General features: G+C 39.8%; 1 protein-coding gene across 3 annotated transcripts in view; it reads right to left on the reverse strand.

Moving 5' to 3' along the window:
- Positions 1–1,534: 1,534 nt before the first annotated feature.
- mideasb (mitotic deacetylase associated SANT domain protein b) overlaps positions 1,535–20,670 on the reverse strand; it is a 23,943-nt gene continuing 4,807 nt past the window's right edge. For all 3 annotated transcript variants that reach the window (XM_060879981.1, XM_060879982.1, XM_060879980.1), the window contains 12 exons: positions 18,356–20,297; positions 15,799–16,083; positions 15,162–15,507; positions 14,891–14,957; positions 12,041–12,183; positions 10,600–10,703; positions 8,675–8,750; positions 8,131–8,219; positions 6,669–6,812; positions 6,458–6,580; positions 5,947–6,131; positions 1,535–3,280 (listed from right to left, as the gene is read on the reverse strand). In XM_060879981.1, the coding sequence (XP_060735964.1) occupies positions 3,046–3,280; positions 5,947–6,131; positions 6,458–6,580; positions 6,669–6,812; positions 8,131–8,219; positions 8,675–8,750; positions 10,600–10,703; positions 12,041–12,183; positions 14,891–14,957; positions 15,162–15,507; positions 15,799–16,083; positions 18,356–19,930 (3,372 nt within the window). In that variant the 5' untranslated portion in view covers positions 19,931–20,297 and the 3' untranslated portion in view covers positions 1,535–3,045. The remainder of the gene's footprint in view (positions 3,281–5,946; positions 6,132–6,457; positions 6,581–6,668; positions 6,813–8,130; positions 8,220–8,674; positions 8,751–10,599; positions 10,704–12,040; positions 12,184–14,890; positions 14,958–15,161; positions 15,508–15,798; positions 16,084–18,355; positions 20,298–20,670) is intronic.

Raw genomic sequence — 20,670 nt, forward strand, 5'->3', positions numbered from 1 at the left:
ATGAGATCAGACTAAATCAACTAGAATACACAGAAGCCAAACACTTCCAGATCTGTTTAGATTTTTTAAAATTCTTGTGAAGGGATTTATCTGCTCTTTCATATGGACAGGCCAGGGGCATTGTGTTAAGAAGATTTAGCCAAGGTTTTTTCACATTTAAAAAAATATATATAATTAATATAAGAAGTAAACAAATGCAGGATTTGCAGCCATGGAGCGAATTCAGCTAGCATTTATTCAGCCAATGAAAATGCTTATATATATATATATATATATATATATATATATATATATATATATATATATATATATATATATATAATGTACACAAACATTTGTATATATACATGAGCTTATAGATCTCTACTGCACAATCCACAGGCTGAGGCCTGATTATAGCACGAGAAATTTTTGTGGCAGGTTTTGGTATTAGGAAGTTTGTGCAGTAACATTATGCTATGATGATTTCAGAATAACTTTCTGAATTGTGCTATGTATATATTGTTGCACTCCCATAATTACTGTGTAAAACCTTTGTGCCTTGAACCGTACCTGGCCCTAACTCCAGAGTACTGGCTATAGTGTTTTTAATCAAAAGGAACTGAAGTTCACGTGAGATCAAATCAAAGGCATATTGTGGTTGATTGATTTTGGATCTATGTTTACTTTATGTTGATTTTGGAAGTGTTAACTTTGCAAAATTCTGATAAAAAAAGATGCCTTTACAAAAGATTCTATTTTTTGAACATATTTATTATTTCAAAACAATAATTGATCATCTATCAACACAAATAAGTTATACTGTAGTAAAAAGCACATCTATGTAGGTCAACATTAGTGTATGAGCCCCTATAAAAATAGCATCGAAAGTATACAGTTTCATTCTCATACACAAGCACACACAATTTTTATATATATATATATATATATATATATATATATATATATATATATATATATATATACATACATACATACATATGTATATATATACATATACATATATACATATACATATATATATATATATACACATATACATATATATACACTATATGTGTATGTGTATATATATGTATATGTGTATACATATATATATATATATATATATATATATATATATATATATATATATATATATACATATATATATATATATACATATATACATATATATATATATATACATATACACACGCACGTGTGTATATATACATTTTATATATATATTTATTACCTATACAAGCATTTCCCTTGGCTGAATAAAAGCTAGCTGAATTAAAAACAGTCGCTCCATGGCAGCAAGTCTTGCATTTATTTACCTGTTATATTAATTATATATATTTTTTAAAATGAGAAAAATTGTGAAAATGTAAAAAAAAAAATAATAATAATAATAAATTACAAAAAAAAAAAAAACTGTGGCTAGATCGTCTTACCACAACATCCATATGAAAGAGCAGGTCAATCTCTTCACAGGAATTGAAAAAAAAAAAATCTAAACAGATCTGGAAGTGTCTCCTTCTCACTTGGCTTTGAGTTTGAAACAGTTTTTATTATTGGTGTTAACACCCATACACATCCACACATACATGCACACATACACATATGTGTGCAAAAACACATTCAACATCCACCCACACACACACACACACACATACACACAGAGTGCATAGCAGACTGAAGTGTGATGAGCAGTAATTGGAGCCATTTCCCACAGTGTGGCTGTTCTTAGAGGATGGGGGGGTTTAGCAGCCTCTGTTGCCATGGTAATATTACCAAGTGCTTGTCCAGCAGTGTCTGTGACACAGCACAGTGCTAGAAACATGTCACACATCATTCTTTAGCCACTCAAGCACATTTGTTCTTCCCCCCAGAAAAATGACAGTAAATAAATATCTTCAAATAATCTTGTTCAATCGAGGCTGCATTAGAATTCAGTTCAAGTTCAGATTATGATGGAGATGGACAAGGACTGAAGGAGATGGAGGAGGAGAAAGAGAGAGAAGGAGGAGAAGGAGGAGGGAGGAGTGGCAGCACATTTGCATCAATATTTCAAATTGTTCTATTGCACTTTCATCCTCGGGGTTCTGCCTTTTTCTGCCCGACACCTTAGAGAAGCTTTATAAACGGCAAACACAGGTAGCAAAAGTCTTAAATAAACTAATAGTTGAATGATAAAAAGATTTCAAAACAAAAAAAAGGTTACCTTACCCATAAACAATAAAACAGTACAATGACAACACTAATAACAATAATAATATTAATAAGGAATATATCAAAAACAATGATACTTTGTTGGATATATAAAAAAAGAACCTTTGTAAAATTGATTGTCATGTCACGATTAAAAGTGTCAAACATCCAAGGCATCAGCGAGGTGACCAGAAGTAAACAGAACAAAAACACCAAAGCCAAAAGTTACGGCAGTACAAAAAAAAAGGTGCACAAAATACAGCTGTGTAAGCTTTTGGCAGTCAACCGTAAAAGAGTCACAAACAGATTTCATTTAGAAAAATCAAGAGGACATTAGTCCGTCCTCCATCTTTGCCGGTTTGCAAGTCTTGCAGTGTCCAGAGCGCTGACTGCATGGAGACCCGAGTCACAGCGGGTAATAAAGGGCTGAAGCGAGACTGTGACGAAACAGTGGGCAGGAGAAGCAGGTGGAACTCCTGGGCTGTACCCAGTGTGTGTAAGGGGTCTGAAAGTGGACAGGACAGTGTTTGGTACTGCCCCTAACCACACACACACGTCTAAATGAGAAACCCTTGTTGAATGCCTCTCTTTGACACAAACTCTCTGGCACGCAGACACACGCAGACACATATGCACACACACCCTTGGCTTATACTCCCTATAGCCCTATGTCTGACTGAGAAACCCTGAATGTTTCTCACACTCTTTCACATACACACACACATTAAGGGAGTAAGTTAGTCCCTGAAGCTGTTTATGTACCATCTCCCAGTTATTCTTACACACAGACCAATGTATCAGGTCATGCTGGAGAAGTGTCCAATCTCTACCATGCAGGAAAAGTATTTGCTAATGCCAGTCTTCATCGTCTGTAGAGTCTTCCTCGTCTGACGAGTCCTCACTGCTGGCTCGCCGCGTCGCTGCTTGTTCCGCTCGTGATCCGTTCTGTTGAGCAGCCATTAACGCTGCTGCAGCCGCTGCCGCGCGCTCCTCTGCCTCCCGCTGCCTGAGAGCCGCTGCCTTCTTCTCCTGCTCAGCATGGCTCTTCATGTGAGCACTCCGGCTTTTCACCTTATAGAATATTCTGCAGAAACACCGACACAGGAATCATTTAGGACAGCCAGCAAACAGAGATGACTAAATTATGTCATGCATACTATAGGTAAACCAACAGGTTCTCTTAACCAACATATCTACAGTAATCTCATATAATAAACTGCAATGTATCATCTTTAGAAGTTTCTTTTACTGCAGTGTGTGTGCAGTTTTTTTCAGAGGAGACATTTATTTCACATGTTTGAAGAGTCTGTGCAATCCTGTCAGAGGTAACTGTTTTTCTTTATGTTTTCTGACAGGAAAGTCTTCAGGACAAAGGGTTTTGAGTTTTGTGGTTTCTCAGTGATGTAACAAGCCACTTTTTTCATAAACTTCAAGAGGAGGTTGGTGAGAGAATGAGTGTTTATAGTAATAACAGGAAATAACTTGTTTCATCGTCAATGTAACTACTCACCTTTATACAGGAACGACATGTTATTCTCATTATACTCATTATTAGATGATTAAAAATTGATTTGTTGGCACTTAGGTAGCTCTTGGTGGTAATGGATCACACCACAATAGCTGATACTGTATTACAAACCTTTTATTAATTAATATATATATTTCTCATGTTACTGCCACATGTGGAAGAGGTTGGATGATCAAGACGGATTGCTTGATTTGATGCTTCACGTAAACCCCTGACTACGAAGAGTTCACAGAATGCGAGCGCAGACTGTGATAAGCGGAAAGTATGAGCGAGATTCGTCTATTTGATAAAAGCGAGAGCAGATGCACTGGCAAAATGCAAATGAGCAGCAGCGGCCAATGGTGAGTGGGCTGGTGGGCAGAGTGAGCGTACGAGATGTTTTCATATTCCAAATCATCCACGTGCACACGAATACATACACACAACCTGCCCTCAGTGGCTCAGTCACTAGGCAGACAGGCAGACAGCAGAAGGCATGGCATTTAACACTGGTCCTAACTTGCAGTTGCTAAGAGACAGTTGATAACAGAGCCAGGCATTGCCTTTACTGACAAGAGACCACTTACTGGGATCAGATGAGATCAGATGTCTCTCAACTTTTACATACTCTGATGCCAATGACTCACAGACTTTCCCTATTAGACACTATTAAACTGATACAGGCAAAAAGGTACGACAAAACAGATAATAAAGCTCTTGAACTGTTGCTTCAGAGATGTCAAGAACCCATATCAGAGGGTTGTAAGTCATGAGGATGAACCTCATGGTTTGATTCTGCATTCGAGCAAAACTACAAAGGGAAGTGACACATTTGCCTTAAAACATTGCAAAACATCTTCACTTCGGAAAAACAGGGTTGCACAATAAAAACAACACATTCTAACAGTTTAAAATTATTTTCAGTCGATACATGGCAGATGTGCAATGACATACGCCGGCAGTGTGATCACAGGTCATTAAAAAATGTTTGTGCACATGACACAGTGACTAAAAGCTGCCACGACTACCGTGAGCACAACGTTTTTGACGCCTGCTTGTACCAGTGTGGATCTGTTAAGCATAAATTAGGCATCAGACCGTGAAACAGAAATCTCTCAGATACACACGTGACAAACCGAGATGAAGAGCTAGCTAGAAAAGCATTGATGTGGAGCGATTTATAATGAGATAATGAGATATTGAGAAACGTTTTTGCCTGCAGTAAAGACTTGGAAAAAGACTGGACATTTTTTCTAAGGAAAAAAAAAAAAAAAAAAATCTGTTTTGATGAGTCCGTGCCAACGATAACCACAGATCCCTGTTCTTGAGGAACCTGATCTGGTCTTCTGCTATTGGAGCTCATCCACATCAAGTGGTTCAATGTTCTGTGCATGCTGAGATGCTTTTCTGCTCACCACTGCGATGCAGAGTGTTTATATGAATGATCTAAACCAATCTGGCTAAATTTCCTCTGACCCTCCCTTATCAACAGTGCTTTTACACCTTCAGAGCTGTCTCTCACTATGTTTTTGCACATTTCTGTGTAAACTCTAAAGACTGTTGTGTGTGAAAATCCCAGAAAATCAGCAGTTTCTGAAATAGTTAAACCAGCCAATCTGGTATCAACAACAACGCAATGATTAAAGTAGCAGAGATGACACTTTCTTTCTGATGCTTGATATGAACATTAACTGAAGCTCTTGTCCTTCACCTGTATGTTTTTTTTTTGCATTGTGATGTTGCCATGTGATTGGTTGATTAGATAACAGCAGAAAAGTGCAGTAGTGCAGCTAATAAAGTGGACAGTGCAATAGAAGAAGACATAAATAGATGTTTGGTATTTAGAGGTATTAATATTTCAACAGTCTATAATGCCAAGGTATTATCGCCACACATAATCGCCACACAGTCAAGCTAGTTGCTCATCATGACCACTGTAAGAACAATTTTGTGTACCTTTGCCTTCCATCATCAACAAAAAATGATCCATAATCAACTTAGAAATGATCTGAAAAGGTCATGGCTATATGACACACCTCTAATTTGTAGATCATGTTAATATTTATTTCTCACCTTAAAGTCACGTCACAAATAAGACAACAATAATACATAGGGTATTGACAGGGTTATCTGTGACATGACTAAAGTTAAAACATCTGGAACATCTGGATCACATGCGCTCTTCAGATTCTTCACATAAAGGTGGGGCTAATTAAACACTTGCACATATGCTGCTGTCTCACCTTCCACATTTCTTGCAGGGAAATTCTCCCTCTTGTCCTGCAGAGCCTTTTGTTCCGACGCCGCTTTTCCGCACAGTGCTCTCAGGCCGGGGTTTCGGCGGAACTGTGGGGGCGTGGCTTACCGCAACTGCTGGATGCTCCCGTCTTCCATCCTCCTGATTCCTTAGAACCAGTAATGCACGAGTCTGAAGCATAAGAGGATTACAGTCAGTAATGGGCATGTTTTTTTGTTTGTTTGTTTTTATCACTGCTTAGTATTTCAGCAAATAAATCCACAGTATACTGGTCTCTTAATACAACTAGAACTGCATCAAGCTGTTAGCCACAAGAGGGCACCAAACAGATGTTGCTTCTTCTGGATTTCAGTGAGCTGTATATTGTTTGTTTGTGTTTTTTTTTTCCATTTATAATATACATAAGAGTTACAGATGTATTTTAATAGATACTCTTAAATAATAGATACACTTCCAACTTTGTACTTATTCCAAGGCTTGGACAACTTGATACTCACACTTTCACTGGCCTGTAGACATTGTGTCACCCTGTCAGGGCTGCTTTCTCGCTTCCTGTCCCCTGACACCTCCCACTTCCTGTCCTCTTCCTCTTCCTTTCGCATATCAAATCTCTGTGAACCCTGTTCAAGACAGAGAAGTTTACAAACCCAACCATGCTGTAGCAGTCAACATGAGCTTTAACACACACGTATAGAAAACCAGGCTTACTTTATAGTCCACCTCCTCCTCTGTGGGCCGTGTTTCAGGAAGTTCTGCTTCGCCGTAGAGGAGTGTTCCGTTCCTGCCGATCTTCACCTGCTTCTTATAGGTGTAGTAGAACTCTACACACTGAGCCACTGTCTTGGAGTTTATCTTCAAAATCAACCAGAAAACAACAATGTGGTGGGTGAACAGAGGACCAAGCAAATCAGACATGTACTGCACAAATAATGCATCAGAGCAAAAGATTGAGCCAGGTGAGAGAGAGAGAGAGAGAGAGAGAGAGAGAAACAGATAGAGAGAAAGAGAGAGAGACAGAGAGAGAGAAAGAGAGAGAGACAGAGTGAGAGAGAGAGAGAAACAGATAGAGAGAAAGAGAGAGAGAGGGAGGGAGGGAGGGATGGGAGGAGAGACACGATGACCTGCTTTTGCACTGTCCACACCGGCAGTGTGCACCAGTAAAAATATATTTAGATAATATAGTATTATCTAAATCAAGTAAAATCAATATATAATACATATAATAAAACAACGTATTATTATGAGAGAGACAGAGAGAGAAACAGAGAAACAGATAGAGAGAGACACACACACAATGACCTGCTTTTACACTGTCCATACCAGCAGTGTGCACCAGTAAAAATATATTTATATACTATAGAATTATCTAGATCAAGTAAAATCAATATATAATACATATAATAAAACAATCTAATCCAACATATATAAGTTTAAATGTAATATATTGCAAATGTTGTGATGTCCTCATGGTCCAATTTCTCACCTTTCTAAATCAAGCTCAAGTGTTCAGACAAATAAGGCATAAAATCCAAACCTTTACCATGTATCTTTATTTATGCTGAGCAGTTTGAGGTTGTGTGAACATTGGCCTAGGTGTTAAGTGTTAAAGGAAGGAAGGTTAGAGAGAAAGTGAAAAGAAGTTGAACAGTGTAAGAAAGTGTGCAGGCACATAAAAGCTCAAAAAGCTATAAATAAACTTCATGCTTAAAGTATATATTAGTTTTAATCAGATCTCAATTTCTTGTTAAATGCAAACTGGCTTTTTTATATATATTTATTTATATCTGATGAGGTCCTGACTCCACCCCTAACTACTGTACAAAAGTTACTGCTGGTTATCACGTTCAACAATGCCACAGAGAAGCACGTAGCCATGTCAGTATCTAAAACAGCATTGTTTTATTTCATTATAAACTACAAGGGTAACAACAACCTGCTTTTTTTATTCAGGAGGAATGTGAATACTGTGTTCTGGTTGCTTAAGCGCTGTTCATTAATAGATAATAATAATAATATCATAATAATTATAAATGTTCTGTAAACGAAGGGTTACATTACAGCTCAGTGTCTGTGCCTTTTCGCTTGCTGGCTGTCTATGTGAAAGAAACATGCCTTTTTTTCTTTTGTAATAAAAGGCTTCACTTTGAGATACTGAAATGTGATCTGATACCATTTTCTGCACCATGAAGAAGTCCTTCTTGTAGGTAGAGATGCCCTTGTTGAAAAAGCGTCTCTCCTCAGGTGTCCAGTTGTCTGAGCCTGATGAAGAGATGAAGAGAACCAGGACATGAGTCAGGCAATTACTGCAAAGTCTGATGCAAACGAGCTTGTGCGCATAAACACACACATTCACGCAGATACACACAAGGCACACAGCCAGGACACATATTGGCACATGAACAATAGTGCTCCTGTCCTCGTCTATGGATTAAGCACACACGGCCCCGCCAACACGCTGCCCACGCTGTCTCTTTCGCCCTCCTCTCTCTCCCCTCACCCACTCTGTACAGCTCCAACAGGCAACCCTACCCACCCCCACTCCTTCCTCCAGTAATCCCAGCCACCCCTGCCCTCCCCCAGTATTCAGCTGGTACGGTTTATAGCTGAGACAGAAAACTGCATGAAATTCCGGCAAGTCCCTACTGGGTCAAGCTCAGAAGGCGGGCTAGACGGAATAATAAAGGCAGAAACAAAATGAGGAGTTGGGTACTTACCGGAGTAGTGGTAATCTGCCAGAGGGTGAGATTTGGGAAAGATGGGGTTTTTCAACAGAAGAAGCGCAACGGCTCCCTAAAAAAAAAAATAAAAAGATTTCATAATAAAGCATTAAATCAATGGCCAGTGCTGTGGAAGACAATAACATGACAAAGTTATGGGTAGCTGTGAAGGATTTAATTATATAAGACATGAGAACAAAAGAGTACGATATCTCGCACATGCAGCATAAAGCGAGAGAGAGAGAGAGAGAGAGAGAGAGAGAGAGAGAGAGAATGAAAATGAAAATGAAAGACAAAGAAAGGAGAAAGAGAAACATAGAGCCAGACACACTATCTCCTTGGCAACGTAGGCAAGAGTGTTTCACTGTAGGCGTTTAACCAAGCGGCACCCGCCAGTGGCTAATATTCCTCTCTACCTCTCTCTCTCTCTCCCTGCATCTTCACTGTAATCTATGAGTTGCAAAACATGCATGGCACACAGAAAAGGACAAATCTCTCCATGTCTGTTTCCTTGAGCACAGATTCCAATTCCTTCTTAAACAGCAGATCCCTAGCACAAGCCTCATGAGTATAAATAATAAGTAACAGTAAACACAGAGGGCTGATTTGTACTTCTGCAGAAGTACACATAAACATATCATCTGAGCCAAGTTGCAGAGAATGGGAACAAAAGTAAAAGTGAGTTGTAAAGGCTTGCACAGGAGCAGCATGCACACCACCAACGATGTGTGATGAGCAACACCGATCTTTTGAGCCGGGAAGTCTATCTGGTGGAGTTGTGGTCAGGACGAAATCCAAGTAATTACATGAACCAAAAGTAGTGCAAAAGTAAAATTGGAGCACTTTGATTGGATGACAGTAGAGCTGCAACATTACAAACACAAACACATCACAGCCCAATGACAGTAAATTACTGCAAGGAAACAGTGCAACAGTGCATCTCTGGGTGAATAAACAGAAGGTAATCGGATGAACATTTTATTGTAATATTTCCATAAATTCACTCATTCTTTTATTCATTAAGCACTTTTAGTTTTGTTTACTGTGGATCCTGAGCCTTTTATGAGTCGAGGCAGGACTACACCCTGTGGGGATGGGCTGCCAGTAACATTCCAGCACTCATTCAATCCTAGAAGCAATCCACCTTCCAGCAAGTTTTTTGGGAAGCGACAATCCAAACAGTCTGTAACCCTGGAGCTTTGACACAGCAACACTATGGCACCCATTCTATCGAAATTTTCAAAAACGAAGTCCTTCCTTATTGCATCCAGTAACTTCAATCTCCAACCACAGTGAAACGTGACACTCCGGTCACTTCTTTTTTTCGTCTCTCATTGTTTGGTCCATGCAGCACTAAACACCTGTACACACGTCAATGTTACTGGGCAGTATGCTGGAATATCACATGGCACCCTAGTATATCTAAAGTACAACATACTGTACTTCGCTACTGTGGGGAAAAGAAGGGGTCAAAACCGTGCAACAGAACATGCATTCAGATCAAAACAGCTCGTAGCTTAAACACGGTAGCACGTGTTCTAGAACGCGTCTCTGGTATTGACAACAGGTTGCTATGGCAGCAAAGCTGACAGCTCAGCACTATCAGGCTGGCCTCTGTGCTGCTGTTGCTGGTTCAGCTGTGTGAACATAAAAGCACACACAATCACATATCTAATTCCCTTCGTTTGTGCTTATGTGAATATGCAGGCATTGAAACAGTGATTATTCAGCCCCTCGAACACGTGACATAACGCCCCACGGCCAAACGCAGCGGAATGCAGCCAAGGATCACATGATCGCTCCGTTTGTATGCCTGTGGATATTTTATAAAATACTATAGTAAGAAAAATGGGTTTAGAGGACCATGGTGGTGCATGTAATTGGGATCATGCTGGTGAAATCTTTCATCATCTCACACTCACCATGATATCACCCTTGCACTCGTGGAGACAGTGCATGGCCAGCTCCTGATTGGTCCCTCCTCCACACAGTGCACTGGAGCAGGCCAGGTGCATGAGGTCACTCACTGCAGAAACATAAATCCACATGAAAAACAACACACATCTATCAATCTACAGACAAGTGACAAATTAAAGGAAAAATCTGCAATCATGGGAGCAACATCCTGAGCACAGATATAAGCTCCAGTACACCTTGTGACAATTAAACAATTAAAATGTTTGGACTGGGAAAGAAGCAGGTAAGCAGGTGACAAGACCTTCAGTCACTCAAAAAGACTTCCAAGATCTTAATCAGAACTATGACAAATCTGTCCATACTGTAGGTATAGAAATGGGGTTGAATGTGATGCGAGTGCATTTTGTCTGACTGATCGTCAGTGCTGGACTCTCAGTCCACACTACATACAGTAGAGAGGTATAGCATATTGTAGTAGGACTGATCTACAGAGTCGTGGTAAAGAGCATGAGACGTGTGTACCACGAGAACAGCGCAGGACTGATAAAGTAACCTGGAGTCTTTGTTATGCTCTAGTGGACATTTCACTGTCGTTGTTTGGCTTCATAATTAATAGTTAATCACACTGTTCACCTTTATTATTATGAAATATTACTATTGTGATTTAGTTAAATTCAGTTTTATTGTACAGCACTTTGTCTCAAAGCAGTTTTACAAAAGTATAAAAATTCAGAATAAAAATGATAGTTTCAAATTATATTTATCCATAAGGAGCAAGTCAGAGGCAACGGTGGGAAGGAAAAACTCCTTAAGGCAATATGAGGAGGAACCTTGAGAGGAACCAGGCTCAAAAGGACTCATCTTCATCTGGGTGTCACCAGATTAAATAACTTCCTTTCTACAATTGTATATATGTAGTCAAGTAGAGTTGTGTAACAAGGAGCTTTTGAGAAACTTATAAGTACGATGCTAGGTGATGGCTTTAACAAGATAGACTTATTAAAATGAGAATTTCCTGGTTGCACAGTTGCACTTTTGGACCTTATACATAAGGTGCACAAGTCACCTTATGTAGTAAACCATCTTGTTTTTTTCTCCATTTGTCACCTAGATGTGTAAATGCAAATCGACACTCACATACTGAAACCTTGAAAACTTGTGACTCCCAGTGACAAGAGAGAGCTGGTTATTATTCACCAGGTTTGGTAACAAACAACATTGTGTCTGTTCTTTTAGCTACTGTTAAATAAATTGCTAATAAACATTTCCATTTCTTACATGTACACACAAAGGGATGCGTTCCTCTGCTGTCTGTTTAGTAATAGTTTTGACACTAGAGAGATGTAGTTATACAACCACAAAACAAGGAAAAAGCTTCTCTTTACAACTTTCAGTTTAAAACGCACTCAAGTAGAAAAGCAGAGTGTTATGTTTGAATAGAGCTACCTCTCTCCTGCTGCTGGCCTTTGGACTCCAGCTCAGGCAGCGGCGCCCACACCAGCTCAGCCTTGTGTGGGTCGAGCTGTGCAGCAGAGCGTTCCTTCAGCTCAGGCACCTCCGCCTGGTATCTCTGCCCAATGTTGATCCGTCTGAGAGAGAGCGAGAGAGAGAGAGAAATTCAAAAACAGAAAATGTCGAAATTGTATGCTATAATTAATGCTATTAATAGTAGCAGTAACAATGCAATTAACAATAGTCCTTATAAGGTACACCGTATTGCAAATAAAGAGGAAATCTATTAAAAATAAATCATGCATTTTGTTAGAAAACTAAACAATGAAGTCTATTTGCAATATAAATCATCTGTATTCTTTGTAAATCTTTTCACCGCCAAGCCTTTCTGCCTTACCGATCATGATCTAGGGTTCAAAATGAAACACAAAGTGAAAACAACTAAAATTCTTGACTAATCTATGCAGAGATGTCATGTCGGAAATCTTACTATGACCAAAATTTTTTTTTTTTTCCCACAGTCTCTAGCAAAAAAATCCATATTCTACATGCAAATCTTTCCTTCTTTGCACCTAATTTGCTCATTTGATTAACATGTTGAAAAAGATGCTCAGATATCTAGTGAATTATTGTTCATTTCTTTTTTTTATTCATTCACATTACAAATGCAACGTCAGCTTTTAAAGAGGCTATTTTTAGGATAACCTCAGAGGTGTGCTTCATGTAGGTGACAATTTAACACAGGCTGCTTTACCACCCTGTTGGGTAATGCTGGGAAATTATCAGCCTGGAAGAGCTGCGTTTCTATGATATAGACCCGCAAGAGTGAGTATACTTTGGCCTTGGATCGTTTACTGAACATTAGCACTCCATGCTCTTCATAGCCTTCTGCTCCAAGTCACTAAAGGCTGATTTATATTTCTGTCTAAATGCAGAGATCAGACAGATAAGAGGGTTTATAGGTGGCTTAAGGGAACGCCTCTAAAACTACATTCAACTACACATCAGGAACAGAACTGTTGCAAGAAATCATAGAGGAGGGAATATTCAACAATACTGGATTTGAGATGAAACTAATCTAAACAAACAAAGAGCTCAAAATTGAAAAAAAATGTCTGGAAAATTACGCAATGTTTTAAGGCAACTGGGTAAATGAGTGTGAATTACATCTACAGTTACAGCAGTTGGCAGATGCTCTTATCTAGAGTGACGTACTGAAGGTTGCAGACTAAGAATACCACGAGAGAAATAAAAAACAAGTGCTAGGTTTGGTGACCGCTCATTACTTCTGTAGAGAAATTAAAAAACCTCAGGTGAGGATAATCTTGTACAAAAAAATGCAGTATGAGTCAAATTGGTCTATGTGGTTTGCTAACTGTGACTCAAACACATGTTAAATGACTAAAGAACATGTTAATATTCAATGGACAACATAAAGATCAGCAATCAGTTTACGATGACCCATTAGCTCCTCAGGAGCTCTCGGTTGAAATATTATACACTGTTGTAGAAAGGACATTATTTACTTTTACAATATTTACTGTAGCGTGTGACCCAAATGAGGATGGGTTCCGGTCTGAGCCTGGTTTCTCTCAAGGTTTCTTCCTCACATCATCTCCGGCTTGCTCATTAGGGATAGGGATAGATATATAGTATTTAAACTTTTAAGTTAATCTTTTATAAATTAATTTTAAACTTTAATTGTATATATTCACTTATTTATTTTTATATATTAAATTTATATATTTATTTCTTTTTCTCTCGCATCAGTTTCCATCCTTCTGTAAAGCTGCTTTGAGACAATGGGAAATTGTTAAAAGCGCCATACAAATAAATTGAATTGAATTGAATAAAGATGACATGTTATTGTAGTAGTTACCGAGCCAGGCAACTTATCTTAATTTCGTGTGTTTTTGGAATAGTAGAAACTAGTTTGTCAACACTGGAGATAAATTACGATTATGATTATACAAATTGGGAGTCAAGTGAAATCTCACTCGTATGTGACCAGGAGACAGCAGACTGAACTGGATTTTCAGTTATATTGATTCTGTTATTTTTAACACAGCTAGAGATTATACCCCATTTTTATATCTAAATCTTTTTTTTTAAAGATTTAAAATGTTAACCATGCATTATTGTACAAATATTATTAGAATGGTTTAAAGTGACGTGTACGGAGTTGTTTATAAGAAGTTATGTTTTTGGACAACTACATAAACCTTTTTACACAACACCTGAAGATTACACAAGATCTGAAGATTTGCAGATACAAATTTCCTCCAGGATATGCCTCTTGGATCATGTTTGTGTGTGTGTGTGTGTGTGTGTGTGTGTGTGTGTGTGTGTGTGTGTGTGTGTGTGGTCACACAGGGCTAAACATTAAGACAGGAAAATCAGTTGGTACCAGTCAGAGATGATACCTCCACTATTCTCTCTGCTGAAATCCCACAACACACAGACAGACAGACAGAGAGCGAGCGAGCGAGCGAGCGAGAGAGAGAGAGAGAGAGAGAGAAACACAAACACTACCACAGCCAAGATGAGTGACACTGAAACAGTTTACAATCAAGCTGAATGCAGTAAGAATAGCAGTTTTTCTGCCAACCGTTACAAAACACACACATCCAGGCACAGACAGACTGAACAGTTATGGTTAAAGGCTGAACACTTACAAAAGTACGTGCGTGAGAGGTGGAAGTGAGAGACAGAATGCTGTTCCTTTAAATAATGCCTACTGCACTTCTACTTGGATGTGGAAATGGGTCAAGGATTTAACAGTATGTGTGTGTGTGTGTGTGAGAGGGAGAGAGAGAGAGAGTGTGAGACGTCGTCAGTACTTACGGCTCAAGGCTGACAGGAGTAGCCTCATTCATAGCAGACAACACAGGAGGCGTAATCTCAGTGCTGTCTATACGCAGAACAACAAAAACAAATGACTCCATCACTGACACAATTACAGCCAGGGTTAATTACAACATCATCTGCATTGCAATGCACCAACAATTATTCCTGCATGCATGCAGAATCCACTTTCAGATCTACTCCAGTGTTTGCTCAACAAGTTCAGAAATAGTAAAACACAACACAGTAGATGCATGTGAGGGACACTCACTAGAGCGAAGGAGGCTACGAGTGGCTGATTTGGGCGTAGCTGGCGGCGGTAGGCCCTGTGATCCTGCTACAGCGGCAGAGAGGATGGTGGAGAAGTAAAGGCCCGAGCCCTCTCTCACAGGGCTGAGGATGGGTGGAGGGGTGTAAGGGGGCAGCGTGAGCGGGTTATCAGCCAGCCTTACTGGTGAGCGAAGGTGGCTCTGGTAAGATGTAATACTGGAGTAAACAGGTGGAGCGATCAGCGTGCTCACTTTGGGCGGAGGGATGAAGAGCGGCTCCGGCCGAGGACGCCGTTTCGCCTTGGACGATTTGCCATCTACGTCGCCACCGAGTTCAGCTCCGCCGTTCTGGAATGTGAAGGGAGGCAGACATGCAGTGACTAACAGCATGGAAACATTTGTTTTATTATTTTATTTTGTATTTGCTTATTCAGTCTTTGTGGTGGCAAGAGAAAGTGGAAACATGATGGAGGGAAGGAGAACATGTCTGGATTAGATTTCAAAGGATGAAAAAACAAACATTAGGGATTATGATGGAGTCTTTAATCCTGGTTTTAGCTGATGGCGGATACAGTGGATCAAAAAATCAAAAAAGATCCTGATCAGAGGATCGCTGATGCTGTTCAGAGACAAACTCACCTGGTTCGAGCTCTCAGACAGAGAGTTGCGTAGCGAGCGGCGGCGCGTGACAATGACGGAGGGCTTGTGGTCCGTCCGGTTTGACTCGCTGTGCCGTTGGGGCCAGCTGGCAGACAGAGAGGATTGCTCCTGGTCCACAGAGGTGGGATCTGCTCGCTGTACAGGAACTGACACTGGGATGACCAGAGGGACCAAGCTCTCATCTCTCACACGTTTGGCACTCAAACCCTCCAGCTCTCCAACCCCTGGACCTGATGCTGGTGGGCTCCAGGACCTGTGAGACTCCTAGACACATGAAACACGCATCACGAAAAACCTTTACACATAAACACAGACTGGCAAAAGAATTACAAAAATGTAATACATGATTAGAATGTATTCTAATGGGACCTTATTTTAATCAAACTAAAGGGAATTTTTTTAAAAGAAGATATTTGTTGAAAATAAAATGGGTATTGAGTGATTAGAGGCATAAGCGCAGGCATTATAGTCCGTTTCAGGCACCTTCATTTCTCACATACTGCAGGTTATTACATGAGCTTTTGTGTTGTGTCTTTGGTACATAAAGTAAGATCAGAGAGTTAATCCTGATGCTTCAGGCTAACTGTACAGTATATTGGCTGATATTTTGATATCCAGTGTTTCTTTTTAATCCAACAACAAAAAAGATCTAGCAAATTCTCTCTGTAGGTAGTAACTAAAGAAAGCAACAAGCATGTACAAATATGTTAAACTGACTTGTATCAATAGCATGTTTAAACAAAGTCCTGCAACTGAAAGATCTCAGTGTAATAAATCTCAGCTTTATTGTGGTTATATCAGTACACACGATGCCAAAGTTCCTTTCTTCTCACTAAACTGCTTGTCCACATAATAGAAACAAAAATGCAGTTCTCGATTACCACAAATTTTCAAATCCTCTTTATTTGAAATACAATTTCGCTCTGAGGAACAGAACAAACCTTCCTGCATAGGCTCTGTTTCCTGTATTCTCTAGACATTTCCTGATTCTCTGAGGGACCAAACCAAAGCAAGTAAAAAAAAAAAAAAAAAAAAACATTTCACAGAACTGAATAATAATAATAATAATAATAATAATAGACTTCTACTATGGATAGACTCCATAATTTAAACCTATAAAAAGAAAAATCGTATAATCAATCTGAATAAAAAAACACCCGACAAAAAACAAATCACAGTCTGATTTAATTGATAAGACATATTTTTCTGCTGCAGTAGACATTTAAGGTTTGCAACAGTAGGAATTTCCAGCACTTAACCTTCTCCGTGTCCTGGCTCACATACACAATAGCAACAATCTATTCCAAAACTTCTTGAGAAATATTTACCTACTTGTGAAGAGCATACAAGTGTGGGCAGGTATAAGATTTTCCTCTCGTTTGCTGCACTGGTTAGCATGGGTTATTTTTTAGGGCTACTCATGCAGTGCCTGAGGTCAGTAGCACATGCACCCACACACCCAATCTATTGTTACTGAAGCTGCTGACCTTCTTAAAAAAAGGCTTATGTAACACAAACTTACCAGTTAACATGCCCTAGCAATGTAAACCGAGTCTTTACGTTAGAAACAATAGAACCGAAAAAAAGACTCAAACATGTCTAGACATATTCAATAGGCATATTCAAGCATATTCTAACCAGTTTTTTTTTATTATAAATTACTCATCTAAAATAAATCTATACATATGTTAACAGCTACAGTGAGTCAATCGGGAGTCACAGATGGATGTGCAACCAACACATTGAAATTCTTACAGTGGTTGTTCATTCTTTTGGTTTGAATCTATTAATAAATACATAATAAGATACAGACGATATATGTGTGATGTATGACATGAAAATACTCTGTAGCCACTCAAAAACTGGATGATATATACTTTACCAATTTTACTACTCTGTATTTATGTCATACGTAAAATTACATTTTTGCTTTTGCACCCACACATTTTATTCAGAAACCTGGGCCAAGTTAGGGCATTTTAGCCAGGGAGGTTCGAACGCTCCTGCCAACTTCCAACTCCACCCTGAGTTTAAAGGGAGGAACTCTAAAGTCGACACAGGCCCAATCTTCAGTACTGTGCAGTCTAATACCTAATAGAAAACTAATACATCCTTTAGCTGCTCCTTCAAGGAAAATTAAAAGAGAAAACAGTACTGAAAAATTATTCTATGACCCTAAATTACATGTCTAAGCAAGTCTACGGTTTTATAAATATACATTTAACGCGTAAGAGAGATTTGCCGAGTGTATGCCTAATGGCAGAATACATCACGATGTGTTTGCATCAGCATAGGCAGAGGATTGAATGAACATGCGAGCTAAAACACCTGTTCTATTCACGTTCTGCACGTTTTGCTTTCTGCTACACTACAGTGGTGAAACCTGCAGAACCAGTACGCAAATGTGAAAAATGTTCTATGCTATCAAGCACGTCTTCCACGCACGAGTGACCACAGTTATGTTATATTTATTCTTTTTACGATCAGTGGGGCACAATAAACATGCTTCTATATTACAGCGTCTTGCTGATCTTACCTTGACGGTGTGTGAAGGTAAGGACTCCATCTCAGATGCCTTCTGTGCCAACGTTTCCAGATTGGCCTCTTGGGAAACCCTCCTCTTTCGCCGCGTGCTCTGGATGACCCCAGTAGGAGCAGCTCGGATGGCCTGCTTTGCTCCAACTTCGCTTGCTTCAGTGCCTCCATTATGAGAGCCCTGAGTCTGTTGCTCAGCAGGCATAAGGATGGGATTCTCCGTTGCCTGTCCTCCACCCTCTTTGGAGAGGCGCCGAGACCGCCTTGGTCCAGGTTGTTGTGTCTCGGTGGGTGCCTGAGAAAGAGCAGGACGGTACTGAGGAGCATTATCTTGCAGCTGTGTTGATTCAGGTGTGTCTTGGGATTGCCCTGTAGATTGATCAGTTTGGGAAAGTGACTGCGGTTGTGTGCCAGCAGTAGAATATTCCACTACTTGCTGATTCTGTGGAAGCTTTTGAAGTTGTTCAGCTTTTTGCTGATTTAGTGATTGAGGCTGTTGCACTTGCTGTTGCTGAGATTTTTGCACATGTTGCTGCAGTTGCTGTTGAAGTGGCTGTGCTTGTTGTATTTGTATCTGATGTGGCATTTGTATCGACTGCTGCTGGATCTGATTTAAATGTTGTGCTTGCTGCTGTGGCTGTGTCTGTTGTGATTGCGCAAGTTGTTGTGTCTGTTGCTGATGTTGCAGCAGTTTTTGATGTTGTTGTTGTTGTTGTACTAGCTGCTGTGTTTGAATTTGCTGTTTATGGAGCATCATTCTCTGGATTTGCTGCTGCTGAATTTGCTGCTGCTGAAGTTGCTGCTGAATTCGATTTTGGGGATTTGTTTGGGGGCTGTTTACAAAATTCACATTTTGCAAGGTTCTGTTGCCACGGAATACTGGATAATAACCTGCTGCCAAGTTTTGCCTGGGCTGCCCAAAAGCTAACTGAAAGGGCTGAAGCACTGATGTGCTCCCTGTGGTGGATGTCACATTCTGCTGGGGATTGAAAAAAGCAGGCTTGTGACCCTGCTGAAACACTTGCGTCTGCTGTTCCCAGTCCAGACCTTTAGAAGCATCTCTAAAGGCTTCTCCGCCCGTGGTAGGTGCCTGCTGTTGCTTTTCCGACATCCTAATGGTGGCCGGCTGCTGCTGTGGAATTGCAATACCTTCAGGTACCTGCTTTACTAAACCAGTCTGCGCTCCCATGTATGGAGCATAGCTCTGAGCCCAAGTTGTCGTTGTGACACCTTGAGACCAGGCTGCAGGTCTCTGCTGAGGTTGCTGGGGTAGCTCCTGGTGTGACCACTTCATTGGCATAGTCTGTTGATAATGGCCTCGGTTCTGGCTGCCCTTCTCTGGGCTGAAAATGACAGAATTGAGAAACATATGTGGTGCATCAGCAGTGGAGCTTTCCACACCCGCAGCCTCATTGTGCCCTGACTCTGAGGGAGGGGCCCCCATGCCATAGTAGGAGTTCTCTGAGCGCTGAGAAGGTTCTTTCATTGCAACGCCCTGGTCATTAAAGAAAGTGATGCGTTTGCCTGTCCTCTTTGTGTTGGCTTTCTGTTGAGCTGGCAAACTCATGACTATCATGAATAAAGATGGTAAGTGAGGGCTGGAGTGAGCTTCTGACGGGGTAAAGAAGAGTTCAAATCTCCAAACCACACCAAGCTCTCTCCAGTGTAATTAATCTGCTATGTACCTCTCTTTCACAAATGTAGTTAGTTTTTAAACAGTCTGTGGTCATCCAAATCTGCTAAGCATAGTTGGAATGGAAGTCAGCTTTAAAATGCAAAACATCCTATTAGCAGAAATAACAGTTTCAACCGACAGACCCTCAAACATGTCTATTGTTTTCCTTTGTACTTCTTTTCCTCTTCTTCTTCTTCTACTCCCGGTGAATCAAGGCATTCTGAAACTCCTGGAACTTGACAGCCATTATGTTTTCATGGATGGAAACCTGAAGAGAGAGGAACCAAAACCATCAGTCTCAAGTGATTTCACTCAGGTCCATGTTCTTTTTTCACAAATACAGACAAAATAGAAGGATTTATGTAGAATTTGAAGTCTTTAGCATGATGCAGACTGCAATCAAGTTACTTTGGATACTTTTTTACTCCAGTGCATACAGAAAAACACAAAAGAAAGAAAAAGTGAAAAAAACTATTTTAGGGTTGTTCACACTCATATCAGCAAACCACAAATGATACCACATTGTAAGTCACAGCATAAAATGTGAGAACGCAATCAACTGTACTTTTTTTTTGGATGGGGAGACTAAGGCAATTATAAATTATTATTTATCCTTGATATCTTCTTAAGGAGAGAAAAAT

Source organism: Tachysurus vachellii, chromosome 10 (genome assembly GCF_030014155.1).
Source record: "Tachysurus vachellii isolate PV-2020 chromosome 10, HZAU_Pvac_v1, whole genome shotgun sequence".
In the NCBI taxonomy this organism is placed as follows: domain Eukaryota; kingdom Metazoa; phylum Chordata; class Actinopteri; order Siluriformes; family Bagridae; genus Tachysurus; species Tachysurus vachellii.